Here is a 12,667-nt window from a genome sequence, read left to right on the forward strand (position 1 = left end):
TTTGTATTGGTTTGTATTTCATCCTAGAAAACCAGCAGACCTTCAAAATTTGGCTCCAGGCACTCATCCGCCCTTCATAACCTACAACGGTGAAGTGAAAACAGACGTGAATAAGATTGAAGAGTTCCTGGAAGATGTTTTGGCTCCACCCAAGTAAGCGTTAAAATGATAATTTCTCACCGTAGATTAGATGGAGTGTTCTCAAAGGGGCTTTCTGCACCAATTAAGATGTTCTTCGGCATCAATAAACTGAAGATTAGACATTGAAAATAGCTTGGAGTTCTTGCTTGTCTCTCCAGCTCCCTCACCTGTATATTGAAAGTGCTTTGGTATTCCTCTGAAAAGTGATTAAAAAGTGTTGGGTTTAAAAATCTTAACTTAAATGGAAGTGTGTGATATTACACTTAAGAAGCAAATCCTCCATGTTAATCTGAAAATGGATAAATTGGTAAATGTAGATATGTATAATCTTTTTTTTTTTTTTAAAAAGGGCCATTTTGTGCTAGTTAATACACAATGAGCATCGTTCTGATAAGTGTGCTGTAGATCTACTTCTTTCTGCTTTTTAGGTACCTAAAACTTTCACCAAAGCATCCAGAATCAAACACTGCTGGAATGGATATATTTGCCAAATTTTCTGCATTTATCAAAAATTCTAGACCAGAAGCTAATGAAGGTGGGTTATGTGGGGGCTGATAGCTGTGCACGTGTCGTTTTATGGTCTTGTGTTTTTCAGAGCAGCTTCACAGTGAAGTGTCTCTCTGACAAATTTTGCTGCATGTCGATTGGTGCTTGAGGGATTCTCATTAAACCTTTGGTTATTTAAAGTTAATGGTCTGAGACAAAAATTTCAACACTTCCAAAGGGAACTTCAATTAAACAGCGTTCAATCAGAGTTTGAGTAGGGTATGCATGGTTTGTAAATATCCCTGCCATTGAAACTTCTCCACACAACAGCCACTCAAAAACTCTTGAACTAAGTAGAAATGATTTTAACATCCAGAAGGAAATTCCATGGAGAGTGTGTGTTGTGCCCCAGCGGTTGACATTCCACGCGTTTGCTGCGAGGCCGTTCTGCACACTTGGTTATTTGACCTTTCTGGGATTGAGGGCTCCCATTTGGAGTTCTGAGTTAAGCTCAGTTCATGTCGCTTTCTTTAAAGGATTAAGACCTTTCTGTGAAGAGCGAACATAGTAGATGGAAGGAGAGAGGTCAATAAGAGATAAAGAATGCACAATTAGACCTTTAAATATTTTAGTACAAATCTTTTGTCCTCGGTGTACTTGGAGGCAAAACTTAAGCCAGGGAATCAGAATGCCTTTCTGCTTTATTTCAAATGGAGATAGGCAAAATATTTGTAAACGGTGGGAAATACTTTTCAATTTTGTGGGGTGTGCTGCCCTCTGCTGCTGTGTTCCAGAAAGCTCCTCGGTACTCTCCCTGCTTAGTTGTGGCTGTTAGCTGAGCACGTGACTTTAAACAGATTATGTTTAAATGAATATAAACTCTAGCATAGCTTAATTCTAATGAGTTTAAGCCAGTTAGGAGTAGTCTTAAGAAACTGACATAAGCCACTTTTTAAACCAAAAATAAACGCTTGTGGACAATCTTAGAGTATTTTAAATTAGTGCAAACTCATGTATAAGCCAGCCTTTAAATAACCTGCATCTGTGTGATATTTAAAGGGATTATAGTTTGGTTTCAGTGACCACGAAGGCAGCTCCAGCGGTAGTGTTGCCACAGAAATTGTACAAGTCTTAAAAATCCCTCAGTATATGGTCTGTTCTGGGTAGTACAGTATGTGGATTTTGTTTTTCAGAGCTACTACTAATATCAATATTCTAAACAATAACGTGCTTTGAAATTTGTGTGCTGTGGTTTGGTTTGGCTTTCTTTTTTGTTCTTAAAACTGTTCCTTCCTCCGTAGCCTTAGAACGTGGCCTCTTGAAAACCCTTCAGAAGCTGGATGAGTATCTGAACTCTCCTCTCCCTGATGAAATAGATGAAAACAGCATGGAGGATATTACAGTTTCTACCCGCAAGTTTTTGGATGGCAATGAAATGACATTAGCAGACTGCAACCTGCTACCCAAACTGCACATTGTCAAGGTAAGCGCCTTGTGTGTTGTTATTTGATAATGAAGGACAAAATGCTTATGGTTTATGACATTCTGGGGTCCAACTAATTTCCACCGTTTTTAAGCTCCCATGTAAGTTTAACTACAGCATTAACAATACGTGAAATTGTGTAAGATTTGGGTAATTCACAGGGGTTTTAAGGATAGAGCAGTTGAATTCAGTGAAGGTGTGAACCATTAGACAAACTGGGTGGCAGATGATAAAATGGCACAAGCCAAAACCCATTGTACTGCACTGACCAATGTGGTCACAGGAAGAAGTTGCAATGCTTAAAAGAATGAGGTAGAAGAAGAAAGATGAGCATCATGTGACCAGTTAATGTGTGAAGCGGATGTCTTCTCACGTGTGTAGGGAAAACTGCTCTATTAGCAACAAAGTAAATGACACAATGTGAAATACAAGGATTGTATTAAAAAAAACAAACCTCTAGAAGGAGGTTGCTTAGGCTAACTATAGGAGTGAAGACGTGCCTGTATAATCGTGGTTTCATTTCTTTGCACTGTCTCCTATGATCTTTGTCAGTTTTGTACTGCAGATGGAGCCACAGATTAATTTTCTGCCTGGGTGCAGAAGCGTTTCTTTTGGTGAGGACAGTAACCCAGCCGGAGCCAGGCAGCCCGAGGGGCCGGCTCTGCTGACTTTAGCAGTGGCTCTGAGCGGACGTGTAGGAAGAAAAGCTTAACGAGAGAGCGACAAGGGATGGAAAAGTGGTTTAAATTGAAGGATGTAAATTCATAATCTTAATTCTTTTGTTCTAGGTGGTGGCCAAAAAATACCGCAACTTTGAGATTCCCAAGGAAATGACAGGGATTTGGAGATACCTGACGAATGCTTATAGCAGGGATGAATTCACCAATACCTGTCCTGGAGACAAAGAAATTGAAATAGCTTACAGCGATGTAGCCAAGAGACTCACTAAGTAACCAGCACTTGCAAAAGAGATGAATGACTTCTTGCATATTCCGTAACAATGCTTCTAACAGACTGCTCTTTTCATATAAGATAGCAATTTTTTTTGCATGAACTTGCAGTTATTCAAAGTTATGGTGGATAGACCAGGTACAGTAATTACCTAAAGTTTGCAGACTTAATTATAGGCTTGTTTTTCCTTACCTCCTTTCACAGCAAGTTTGAATATCATTAATGCAGTTATGTTAATGTTGCACGGGGGTAACTCTGGATTCTTCAGTATGAAGAGTTATCTTGCCCCTACTACTTTTCTTTGGAAATGTTCGGTCCCTGTCTACAAATTGGTTTAGGATACTGTCTTGCTATATGGTACAAGGAATATTTATGTATTTTGGAATTTACTGCTTTTCCAGAACATCTATACACAATTGTCATATCTGTGACACGTTGAACTGTACCTGCCTGTCTATCCGATTTACATATAGAAGGGAACTTATTATCCAAAAGAGCCATTTGCAGAATATTTGGAAATGTTTTTAAAAATAGTTTCTCTTGTATTTGAAATCACAGTATTGGTTGAGAATGGACTCAGATGTGAAACTTGGATTTGAATGACCTCAGACATCAGGGAAGTTTGAATCTAGGCTTGAGCACTATAGCAGGAAGCTCACAGTTCCCAGTTAGTATTTAGTTGTGTCTTTGAGATCTTGGTGAGATTAAAAAAACACTTTTTTTTTTTTTTTTTTAAATTGGCAACCTGTGTTGGTCCCGAATTCTCAGTTGCAGCAAACGAATAATTGTCAGGATGCCCTTTAACATCATGAAACCAGAAGAACTGGATGCTTGCCATCTGTTCACCTTAAAAATTGCAAGTGGCTTTCTTTTTGGTAGTTAAGAGCCTTTGTTTCGTATAGGTCTTTCTGGTGATACTTACAAAATCTGTGCTGTCATAAACAAAGTACACGTAAACATTAGGGTCCTAGTTGATAAATAGCTACTGTATATGGTGAATAGCAGTGCAATGATTAGTGATGCAAGACCGAACGCTGATAGCTGTTAACGTGGGAGTCTTTCTGGGAACTTTTTAAAGCTATTTCTTTCCTGAAGAAAGCTAAAGTGACCTTTAAAGATAACATTTGCCTTAAATCATAGTATGCATTTTTTTTCCTGAGAGGGAATCTATTAATTACTCTTGTAAAGAAATGGTGCGTGAAATCCAGTCCTTTACATTGAATTTGTCCTAATTGCTTGTCTGTGCACCTGGACTGCAATTTTGCATAATCATAATCATTGCACTACTATACATGATCTTTTTACAGCAACACTGAGGAATAGCACTACAATTTTTTTAAAAGCAATTTTCAAATATTTCTAAACCAGGGAATAGTTTTCTTGCTTAAAATTAATGATTTTGATGCATGAAATAAACTGATAGGTTATTTTTAAAAGACCATCATAAACAACTCCAAAGAATGCTAGACTTATATGCCTATTTTTTTGTAAAGATACTTTTATATTTAACTGATTTTAGAAGCTGGAAAGTGCTATTCCTGGTAGGTTGTTCTTGGAATATTTAACGTTCTGTAATAACATGGAAATGCTCACATAAACACTTTTATACACTAATTTTTTTGGTAAGCACTGGCTTTATGAAAACCAGCCTGACTTTTCTAAGCATCCTGCTTTTGCTACTTTATATACCCATGAAGTTAGTTTGACATAGAAGAGGTAGAGTACAAGATCCATATTTGTATCATGGCTTGTGGTGCCTTGTCTTGCCTTTCTAGAGCTAGAATTCCAATATAAAGGCAGTTAGCAATCCTGTTGCATGTCTTTCGAAGACAACCATAGATACACTTAAACCCTATTATGATTTTTTTACAGGGGTGTTGAGGCACAGAAAGAAAACTCTGCAGAGCGACCTGGTTAGGAAAAACATAACTGTAGCCTTTTAATAATTACTGTATTCTAATGTCACGTTCTCATCCTGAATAAAGTTTCTCAGCCATAATAACCCTCTGTAGGGGTTGAGTCTTTGCTACAACGTGACATCTAGAAAAAGGACTGACTTCCTTTTTTGTTAGATAGCAGCATTTTTAATGACACACAGGATAAAGAAAACCCCAACACTCATTGGTGTGGTGCTCTTTGCCATCGTATAGTTAGTTAACCTTTAGAAACAAAAACAGGGGAAGCGATGCGATTGTGGGCATAGCTTTGTTAAGTTTTTCACTCTACTTTAAAACCCAGATCAGGATGGCCCTTGGAAGTTGTCTGAGGTTGTAGTAATCAGGCCTGACTCCTTTTAAAAGCAAATTAGCCGTTGCGTGCACACTTCAGCAGGCAATTATGTGTGTATGAGCATGAAAGCACTTTGGTGCAGTTCTCTAGCATGCACGCTGCCTGCATATCAATGCGCACGAACACCCAACTTGTTAAAATACCAGGCTTGTTGTCTTTTATAGATAATGTATTCTCTCTCCTTTGTAGGCAATCTTCAAAAATTGTAATATGTTGTATTCAGCATTAAGTATTATAATGATTGTGTCTGAAAGCTTGTAAACAGAGTTAAAGCTTTTGCTCTAACTAATGTATTTCTTATCTCAGTACAATGGAGTATTGAGCGTCGGAGCCTTTCCCTTATAGGTGTGATTCAAATGAGGACCAGGTTAGCAATTCTAAAGGCGGTTACTCTATGAGAGCTCTCAGCTGTCCTGTGTGAAAGGAGTCGGTATCTTTCAGGCTTCCTATTGCCGAGTTGTGGCAGAAGCTGGCCACCCTCTCGCTGCCTTCAGCAGAGGAATCTCGTGGCGAGCGAGCAGCTTCCACCTCCGTCGGTGATCCCTGCAGAGCAGCAGAGTTAGAGCCGGGCCGGTGTGTAAAAGGCTCGGCGTCTGGTGTGGGTAGAGCACTTTCATCTGGCCCCAATCACCAGCGCTACATTAATTAAAAAAGCCCTTTCATAACTATGTAAATTCTTGACTTCTGTCAACTTGTTTACAATCTGATCTTTAAATGCATTTTTAATTTCATCAAACAGCAATTAATCTACCCCCTGTTTAAATTTAAAATGATGCTTCTAGCCCCTTCTACAATTTAAAAACAGCAGTTACCCTTTCAAGTAGGCATTCCAGTTTGCAAGTTGGTTGCATGTATTAGCATGCTGAATAACTTACTTTATTCTCAAGCTGAAATATGCTTAAATTCCCATTAAAACAGGTGACTTGTGCATTTCCTGAACATAAAGGGAAAATCCATCATCTTCACCCTGGTTTTGTGTGGGAGAACAGATTATACTATATGCATGATTTCATTTTTATTTTTTTCCCTTAACGAAGCTCTCCTTCTTGAAGAGATTCCCTCTGTGTAAGAGCTGCCTGTTGAACGAGAGGCATGTGAAATCTGAAACAATTTCCTGCACTCCGGAGCTTTCCCGTCCATCTACTGTTCCCTGCTGGTCTGTGTAAGTGTCCCCCACGGACAGTCACAGCCATGCAGCTTGTACGTTTGCATTTTCCCATAAAATTGGTGTTTTTTCCGCAATGGGCATGTCTAAACTGATTGAGAGTTGCGTGCAGTTCCATGATAAGAAGAGAGATGTAATCAAGTTTTTATGCTAAAGTAGCAAATTAGCATTTCGTATCAAAGGAGCACAGACATGAATAAATTGAAGATGCTTGAGCCAAACCCACTGATGCCTATCTCGATGTAGAACAAAAAGTGGCTAAGTACAGTCAACTTTTTTTTTTCCACTCTTTGCCACTTACAGTACTATCTGAACGCATCCAATTAATATTTTCAGAAGAAAGCTTTATCCCAAGTGAAAAATATTTGATCTGCCTCAGAACCTGTGCCACCAACTATTACATTTTGTTCCTGGAGGGGGTGGGAGGGATGGGAGAATAGTGGAGCAGAATTGAATATCGAGACTCCCCAGACAGGACATCAAGAATTGGAGCGTTGTTTGCAGAAATACTTGAAGAGTTGATACAATTTGTTGTAGTTTGCTTATGTCTTTCACTCTCTGGAACATCTTTTACAGATATACCAGTATACTGCTGGCAGCTATTGTTAAAAATAAAATTATATTTTCACTACCAAGCAGATCTTTCTCTTATTTCTGAAGACTACAGTTCTCGCCTGTGTAAGCTACGACTTGAATGTGGTGTGCTAAACTATAGAACAAAGCTTTGCAGTAACTATAGTCGTGATTTTTGGCCTGCTGTTTGGGTTTTTTTTTCGGTGGTGGTGTGATTTAAGGCAGGATACCTGTTGTTTCTAACTCTATACCTCGCTGCTGTGCCCCTTAACAAAGTTCAGAACTCTCTTAAAATTACGAACAGGTTGAGAAATAATGACTTGTCCCATGGAAATCATGAAAAGTGGCGTTGGGTTTTTTGTTTGGGTCTTTTTTGGGGGGGTGTGGTGGGGTTAGATTTTGAGTGGAAACTCTTCAGAACATAAATGTTGATAGCTTGTTTTTCTGTGGAATTGCTAGGTTTTGGGAGTTAAACTGTGAAAATTGATTAAAAAAGACATCAAAAAAATTCTCATGTTTGGTTCAACTTGTTTCCACCCAGCTAATCCACTAAGTAGCCGCTTCAAGAGTTGAGACTGAATTGAGACTGAATTGAGACTGAATTGAGACTGAATTGAGACTGAATTGAGACTGAATTGAGACTGAATTGCTCCCATCTACAGAATTCATTGATTTCAGCCTCAGTGCTCTTATCCTGAGTTTCAGCCGTGTTTCCCTACTGTCTTTTGCTTTCAAATGTGTCTCGACTAGCTGTGGGAAACACCGTACGCCCTTTATTTTATTAGGAGCACATTAACTAGGTACTAGGTCTTCAGAGCAAAGACCACCAGCCACTAGTGGAAGTTTTCTTCAAAACTTCCTAAGCGTTATCATGTCAATCTCTTGTCTGCCTTGTGAGTGTTTGAGGTGCATCTGGGGTCTGATTTGTGTTTTTGAAAGGAAATTTGTGGAATCCAGAAGACATTCCTGGAGCCTGTAATCTGGGATGCCATCATCTGAGTTTAAGCAAGTGCAGGAAAGTAACAGGCGTGCTTGTAGTAGTAGCAAATCCAGCAATTAAACCCTTGGTGTAGGATTACATACTTGCATTGCTGTATTCTCTTACTGCGATCAGCTTTGCAATAAGATTTGCAGTCACCTTATTTGAGTTTGGTCGCATCCTTGCAGCCCGGAGAGCCAACCGCATCCTGGGCTGCATCAAAAGAAGTATGGCCAGCAGGGCGAAGGGGGGGATTCTGCCCCTCTGCTCCGCTCTGCGGAGACCCCACCTGGAGTCCTGTGTCCAGCTCTGGAGCCCTCAGCACAAGAAGGACATGGAGCTGTTGGAGTGGGTCCAGTGGAGCCCCTCGGAGATGCTGGGAGGGCTGGAGCCCCTCTGCTGTGGGGACAGGCTGAGAGAGCTGGGGGGGTTCAGCCTGGAGAAGAGAAGGCTCCGGGGAGACCTTCCAGCCCCTTCCAGTCCCTAAAGGGGCTCCAGGAAAGCCGGGGAGGGACTCTGGAGCAGGGAGGGGAGCCAAGGGATGAGGGGGAACAGCTTTAAACTGAAAGAGGGGAGATTTAGATGAGATCTTGTGAAGAAATTCTTGGCTGTGAGGGGGGTGAGCCCCTGGCCCAGGTTGCCCAGAGAAGCTGTGGCTGCCCCATCCCTGGAGGGGTTCAAGGCCAGGTTGGCCGGGGCTTGGAGCAACCTGGGCTGGTGGGAGGTGTCCCTGCCCAGGGCAGGGGGGTGGAACGGGATGGGCTTTAAGGTCCCTTCCCACCCAAACCGTTCGATGATTCCATGGACCAGAAGGTAGTGTAACACCCTCATGTGAAGAGCAGGCTGAAAGGCTGTTGAGCTGTGAAGGTGGTGCTCATCCTGCACGGCAAAGGCAATAGTCTTAGGATATTTTGTATAATTATGATTTGCTTCAAGAGCTGTTTTTAACTAGCTAATAACCTTTATATTTTTTTGCTGGATTTTGTGTTTAAGACAGCTCAGATGACTGCCTAGGCTGGCGTGGAAGGTGTCTCCTGGATGTCCTAGCAAGAAAGAGATGGATTTTTGGCTTCAGTGAAGGCCGTGGAGCCCATTCCCAAACTGTTCTGTGTAGCTGCTGGCTGTGAGCAATGGAAGGAACGTAAGAGCTTGAGGGGAGCTCGGCGAGGCTGAATGTTTCGTACTTGGTTCTGACCACTGCGTTCTCCCTGTTCTCAGGGACGGCTCTGATCCAAATAGTTCTTGGCTCGACTCCAGGTTTCACAGCTCTGGTTTACCTCTCCAAAAACGCTCCCACCTTCCCAAGGAAAACTAGTCTGGAGATTTGTAATGAGCTCCAGTGGTTTAGGATCTGGACTACCAAGACTGTGATAAGTGGCAATTGTGAAAGCAGTCGGTGTCTGTTCACCTCGGCCGTGAGGACAGAGCAGGGCAGGCCGAGAGCTGCAGTGACTGCTGCGGAGTGTGTCGCCCCTCTCCTGTGTCCTGTCCACCCCCCGACACCAACATGCGTTAGCTAGACCCCGGTTGTATTTAATTGATCGTTTTCTTTCCGTTTGTACTCTGCCCTGTTCTGAGTGAGCCCAAGGGTGGTCTGGCAGTTGCTCTCAGCCTCTGGTACCAAGCCAGGGGAGACGTAGGGATCTCGAGCCCTGGTTCACCTTGAGATGCGTTTCTAATGGCACTGGCCTGGAAGTGTTGGCACCTTGTTCGGAAATACTGTTTCAGATACTCATCACCTTACTTTTGTGACGTTTCACTAAGAAGTTCCTAGAAATACACTTAGCATTTTGTTAGCCCTCCGTCAAAAATGGAACGCTGCTTTTGCACACGTTTCAGAAGATTGATTTGTCTTTAGCAACTAACGTGCTTTATAGGAGCTCCAGTTTTCTTACTCCAAAGAGGCTAAAACATACTATTTGCCAAAAGCTTCAGTAATATTAATTGTGCTGTGGAATTCTAATTACTTCCTCAGTTTTCCTATAAACAGCAAAATAGAGTAGCTAAAAGGCCGAGGAGACCCTGTGAGTATTTCTTTCAGGTACTTGCTGGTGTAAGGAATAAACCAATTTGTCAGAGGGTAGTCGAGATTTTTATGGAAGGAAGAAGAAACCTGGACAAACCTTTGTATTCAGTGGGATGGAAAAGGAACTCATTTGACGTGGTTGCCTGAGGGCTTTTGGACACTCATTACAATGAAGGCTGAGTACGAGCTGAATGTCTAAACAGTTTTGCTGTCTCTGAAAGTCTCCAGGAGAAAGGGTGGATGTAGTGACTCATTAATCAAGAATACGTTTAACTCTAGTTCCCAAACTCCTCTCGGTGGATCGCAGGTGGTCCAGGAGGCCAAGGAGAGCCTTTGGTGGGCTTGTATGGAGCCGGGGATAGTGGTAACGGAGGGTGAGTGGTCCGTGAGAAGTTTGACTGACATTTTAATCACAAACGTTCAGGAACCGCCGCTCCAGGGCTTTCCTTCCTTCACTGAATTCATCCTGCAAAAGCAAGATCCACCTTGAACTGGGGATTCGTTCACACCCACGTGCCTGGGTTTGCGGTGGTCTGCTGAGGTCGGCAGGCGTAGCGGGGAGGCTTCGAGCAGTTTCATCTCGAATGGAAAAAAATGAAAAGGAAAAAAAAAACCCAAAAAACCAAAAAACCAAAACAATGCAGCAAACGCCGGCAAATAACAAAGCGCTTTAGTCTGGGTGAGTATTTTTCCAAGACTGCCAAAAGCGTGCGGTGGCTGAGCAGCTTGGGGTCGCGATCGCAGCGTTCAAAAGTAACCAGAGACTGGGGGAGGTAAATGAGGCGAGTGGCAGGAGATAACTTTTGAGGAGCGTTAACTTAAAGAGCCAAGCTTTTAACCGTGTGTGAGGAATGAAAAGCCTGGAGGTAGGCAACCCTTCTCCCAGCACATCCTGCCCCGCTCCGTCAGCTCGGTTTCTGATGAGCTCTCAAAGCTGATGCTGGATGGTTTCCAGAGCTGGAAAAAGAGAACTCATGATTCTTTGACTCAAGAGAAGAACCGCTGTGTTCTTACCACTGGACAGAGAGATGAAAACAGTTGCTAAACAAAGATCAAACATGTGAACTTTATAAATAAACAAACAAAATTGATGCTAAGGGACGTCTCAACTCCTTTGCCTATGGCAAAGGGCTTGGCAGGACCTAGGAGAATGACTTTGTCAGTTTGCACATGGAATTCTTATTTTAAACAGTCTGATTAAAGTGATACTGCTCCTCTTAATGAGTTTGAAGGTTATGCTCGTTAAAGTGGCCTTTGCTGTCCATGAATGCAGGGTCGAATGCAGGGTAGAGGAGAAAGCGTTTACGGTGCTGAGCTCTAGATGTGCAACGCGGCAAGATTTTAAATTATGTATGGTTTAAAAAGCTGGTCGTGAGAAGCTGCTGTCAGTAGTGAAACAGTCCAAGGCAGCAGGTTTGATAGTGTGCCGAAGAGGGAGCTCGGCCAGCTGCGAGGCAGAGCTCGGCAGCAGAGGGGCTTCTCTCGTCCCACGTGCATTCCAAACCTCCTCTTCCAGTCCTTCCCATGAGGAAGGTGGGACTGTGGGTCGCAGAGAAGGGTTTTCTCAGTATCTTGTAAGAAGTTGACGGCTGGAGTGGGAGCAGAAAGCCATTATTTTAACCTTTTTTTCCTTTTCCTATCAAGTTTGAAGAGCGACATGAGCTGGGAATGGGAAGCTTGTCGATCAGACTCTTGCCTGGCAGATGGACCTTACAGTCTTGACTTCCCATTCCCGTTCCCAGCGTGGAGTATCTCCCATCCTTGACAGCTTCTGCTCCTCTTTCTCCTTTGGTTCGATACCTGCTGCAGCCTTTGCCGTGTGATGCTTTAACCTGGATGCGTTTTCCGTGCAGGGCAGCCAGCTGCGGTCAGCCCAGTGCTGGTACCTACCAACGCAGCCTTCTCCCGGAGCACGTCGTGCTGCGTGTGCACCACTTTCCACGGAGAGATTAAACTCCCGGATGCTCCCGCAGTCGTTGTGGGGTGCCAGGCAAAAGATGAAGACCCCGGTCATCTTCCTGAACAATTTACTGTCTGAGGCTCAAGTCTCGTTAGAGACTTACTGCCTTTAAACCTAAAGCAGTAGAGCTGGGCCCTCTGACCAGCCTACAGAGCTGCTCCTCTGTAGCTTCGTGATCTTTGGACCTTGTTTCTGGGGTGATGCTCTTGTTGCGAAGAGTCTAATGAGGAAGAAGGATGGTCTAGACAAGGGTTCCCTGGACTTGACTCTCGGGGCCATGAGTTCATTTCTTGTCTGTGTTGGGCAAGCTGGTTCCATTTGTAGGGTCTCAGTTTTGCTTTCTTAAAAGCTCTTTGGACATTGTTCCTGGGGTGATGTCCTTCTTGGGAAGAGTCTAACGAGGAAGAAGGATGGTCTAGACAAGAGTTCCCTGGACTTGACTCTCGGGGCTGTGAGTTCATTTTTTGCCTGTGTTTCCATTTGTTAGTGTCTCAGGTTTGCTTTCTTAAAAAGGGGAATCGTTTCCTCTTAAAGATTTTGGGAGTGTTTTCCATCTGTACCTACCAAAGAGGAAACTTAGAGAAGAAAGCATCACGGACAATCATCTCCCTTTG

General features: G+C 42.8%; 1 protein-coding gene across 2 annotated transcripts in view; it reads left to right on the top strand.

Annotated features, from left to right (window-relative positions):
- The window catches only part of CLIC4 (chloride intracellular channel 4), a 30,907-nt gene extending 23,757 nt beyond the window's left edge, over positions 1-7,150 (top strand). For both annotated transcript variants that reach the window (XM_063355821.1, XM_063355822.1), the window contains exons 3-6: positions 28-153; positions 570-676; positions 1,929-2,110; positions 2,899-7,150. In XM_063355821.1, the coding sequence (XP_063211891.1) occupies positions 28-153; positions 570-676; positions 1,929-2,110; positions 2,899-3,063 (580 nt within the window). In that variant the 3' untranslated portion in view covers positions 3,064-7,150. The remainder of the gene's footprint in view (positions 1-27; positions 154-569; positions 677-1,928; positions 2,111-2,898) is intronic.
- The last annotated feature ends 5,517 nt before the right edge of the window (positions 7,151-12,667 follow it).

Source organism: Chroicocephalus ridibundus, chromosome 19, assembly GCF_963924245.1.
Source record: "Chroicocephalus ridibundus chromosome 19, bChrRid1.1, whole genome shotgun sequence".
Lineage (NCBI taxonomy): Eukaryota > Metazoa > Chordata > Aves > Charadriiformes > Laridae > Chroicocephalus > Chroicocephalus ridibundus.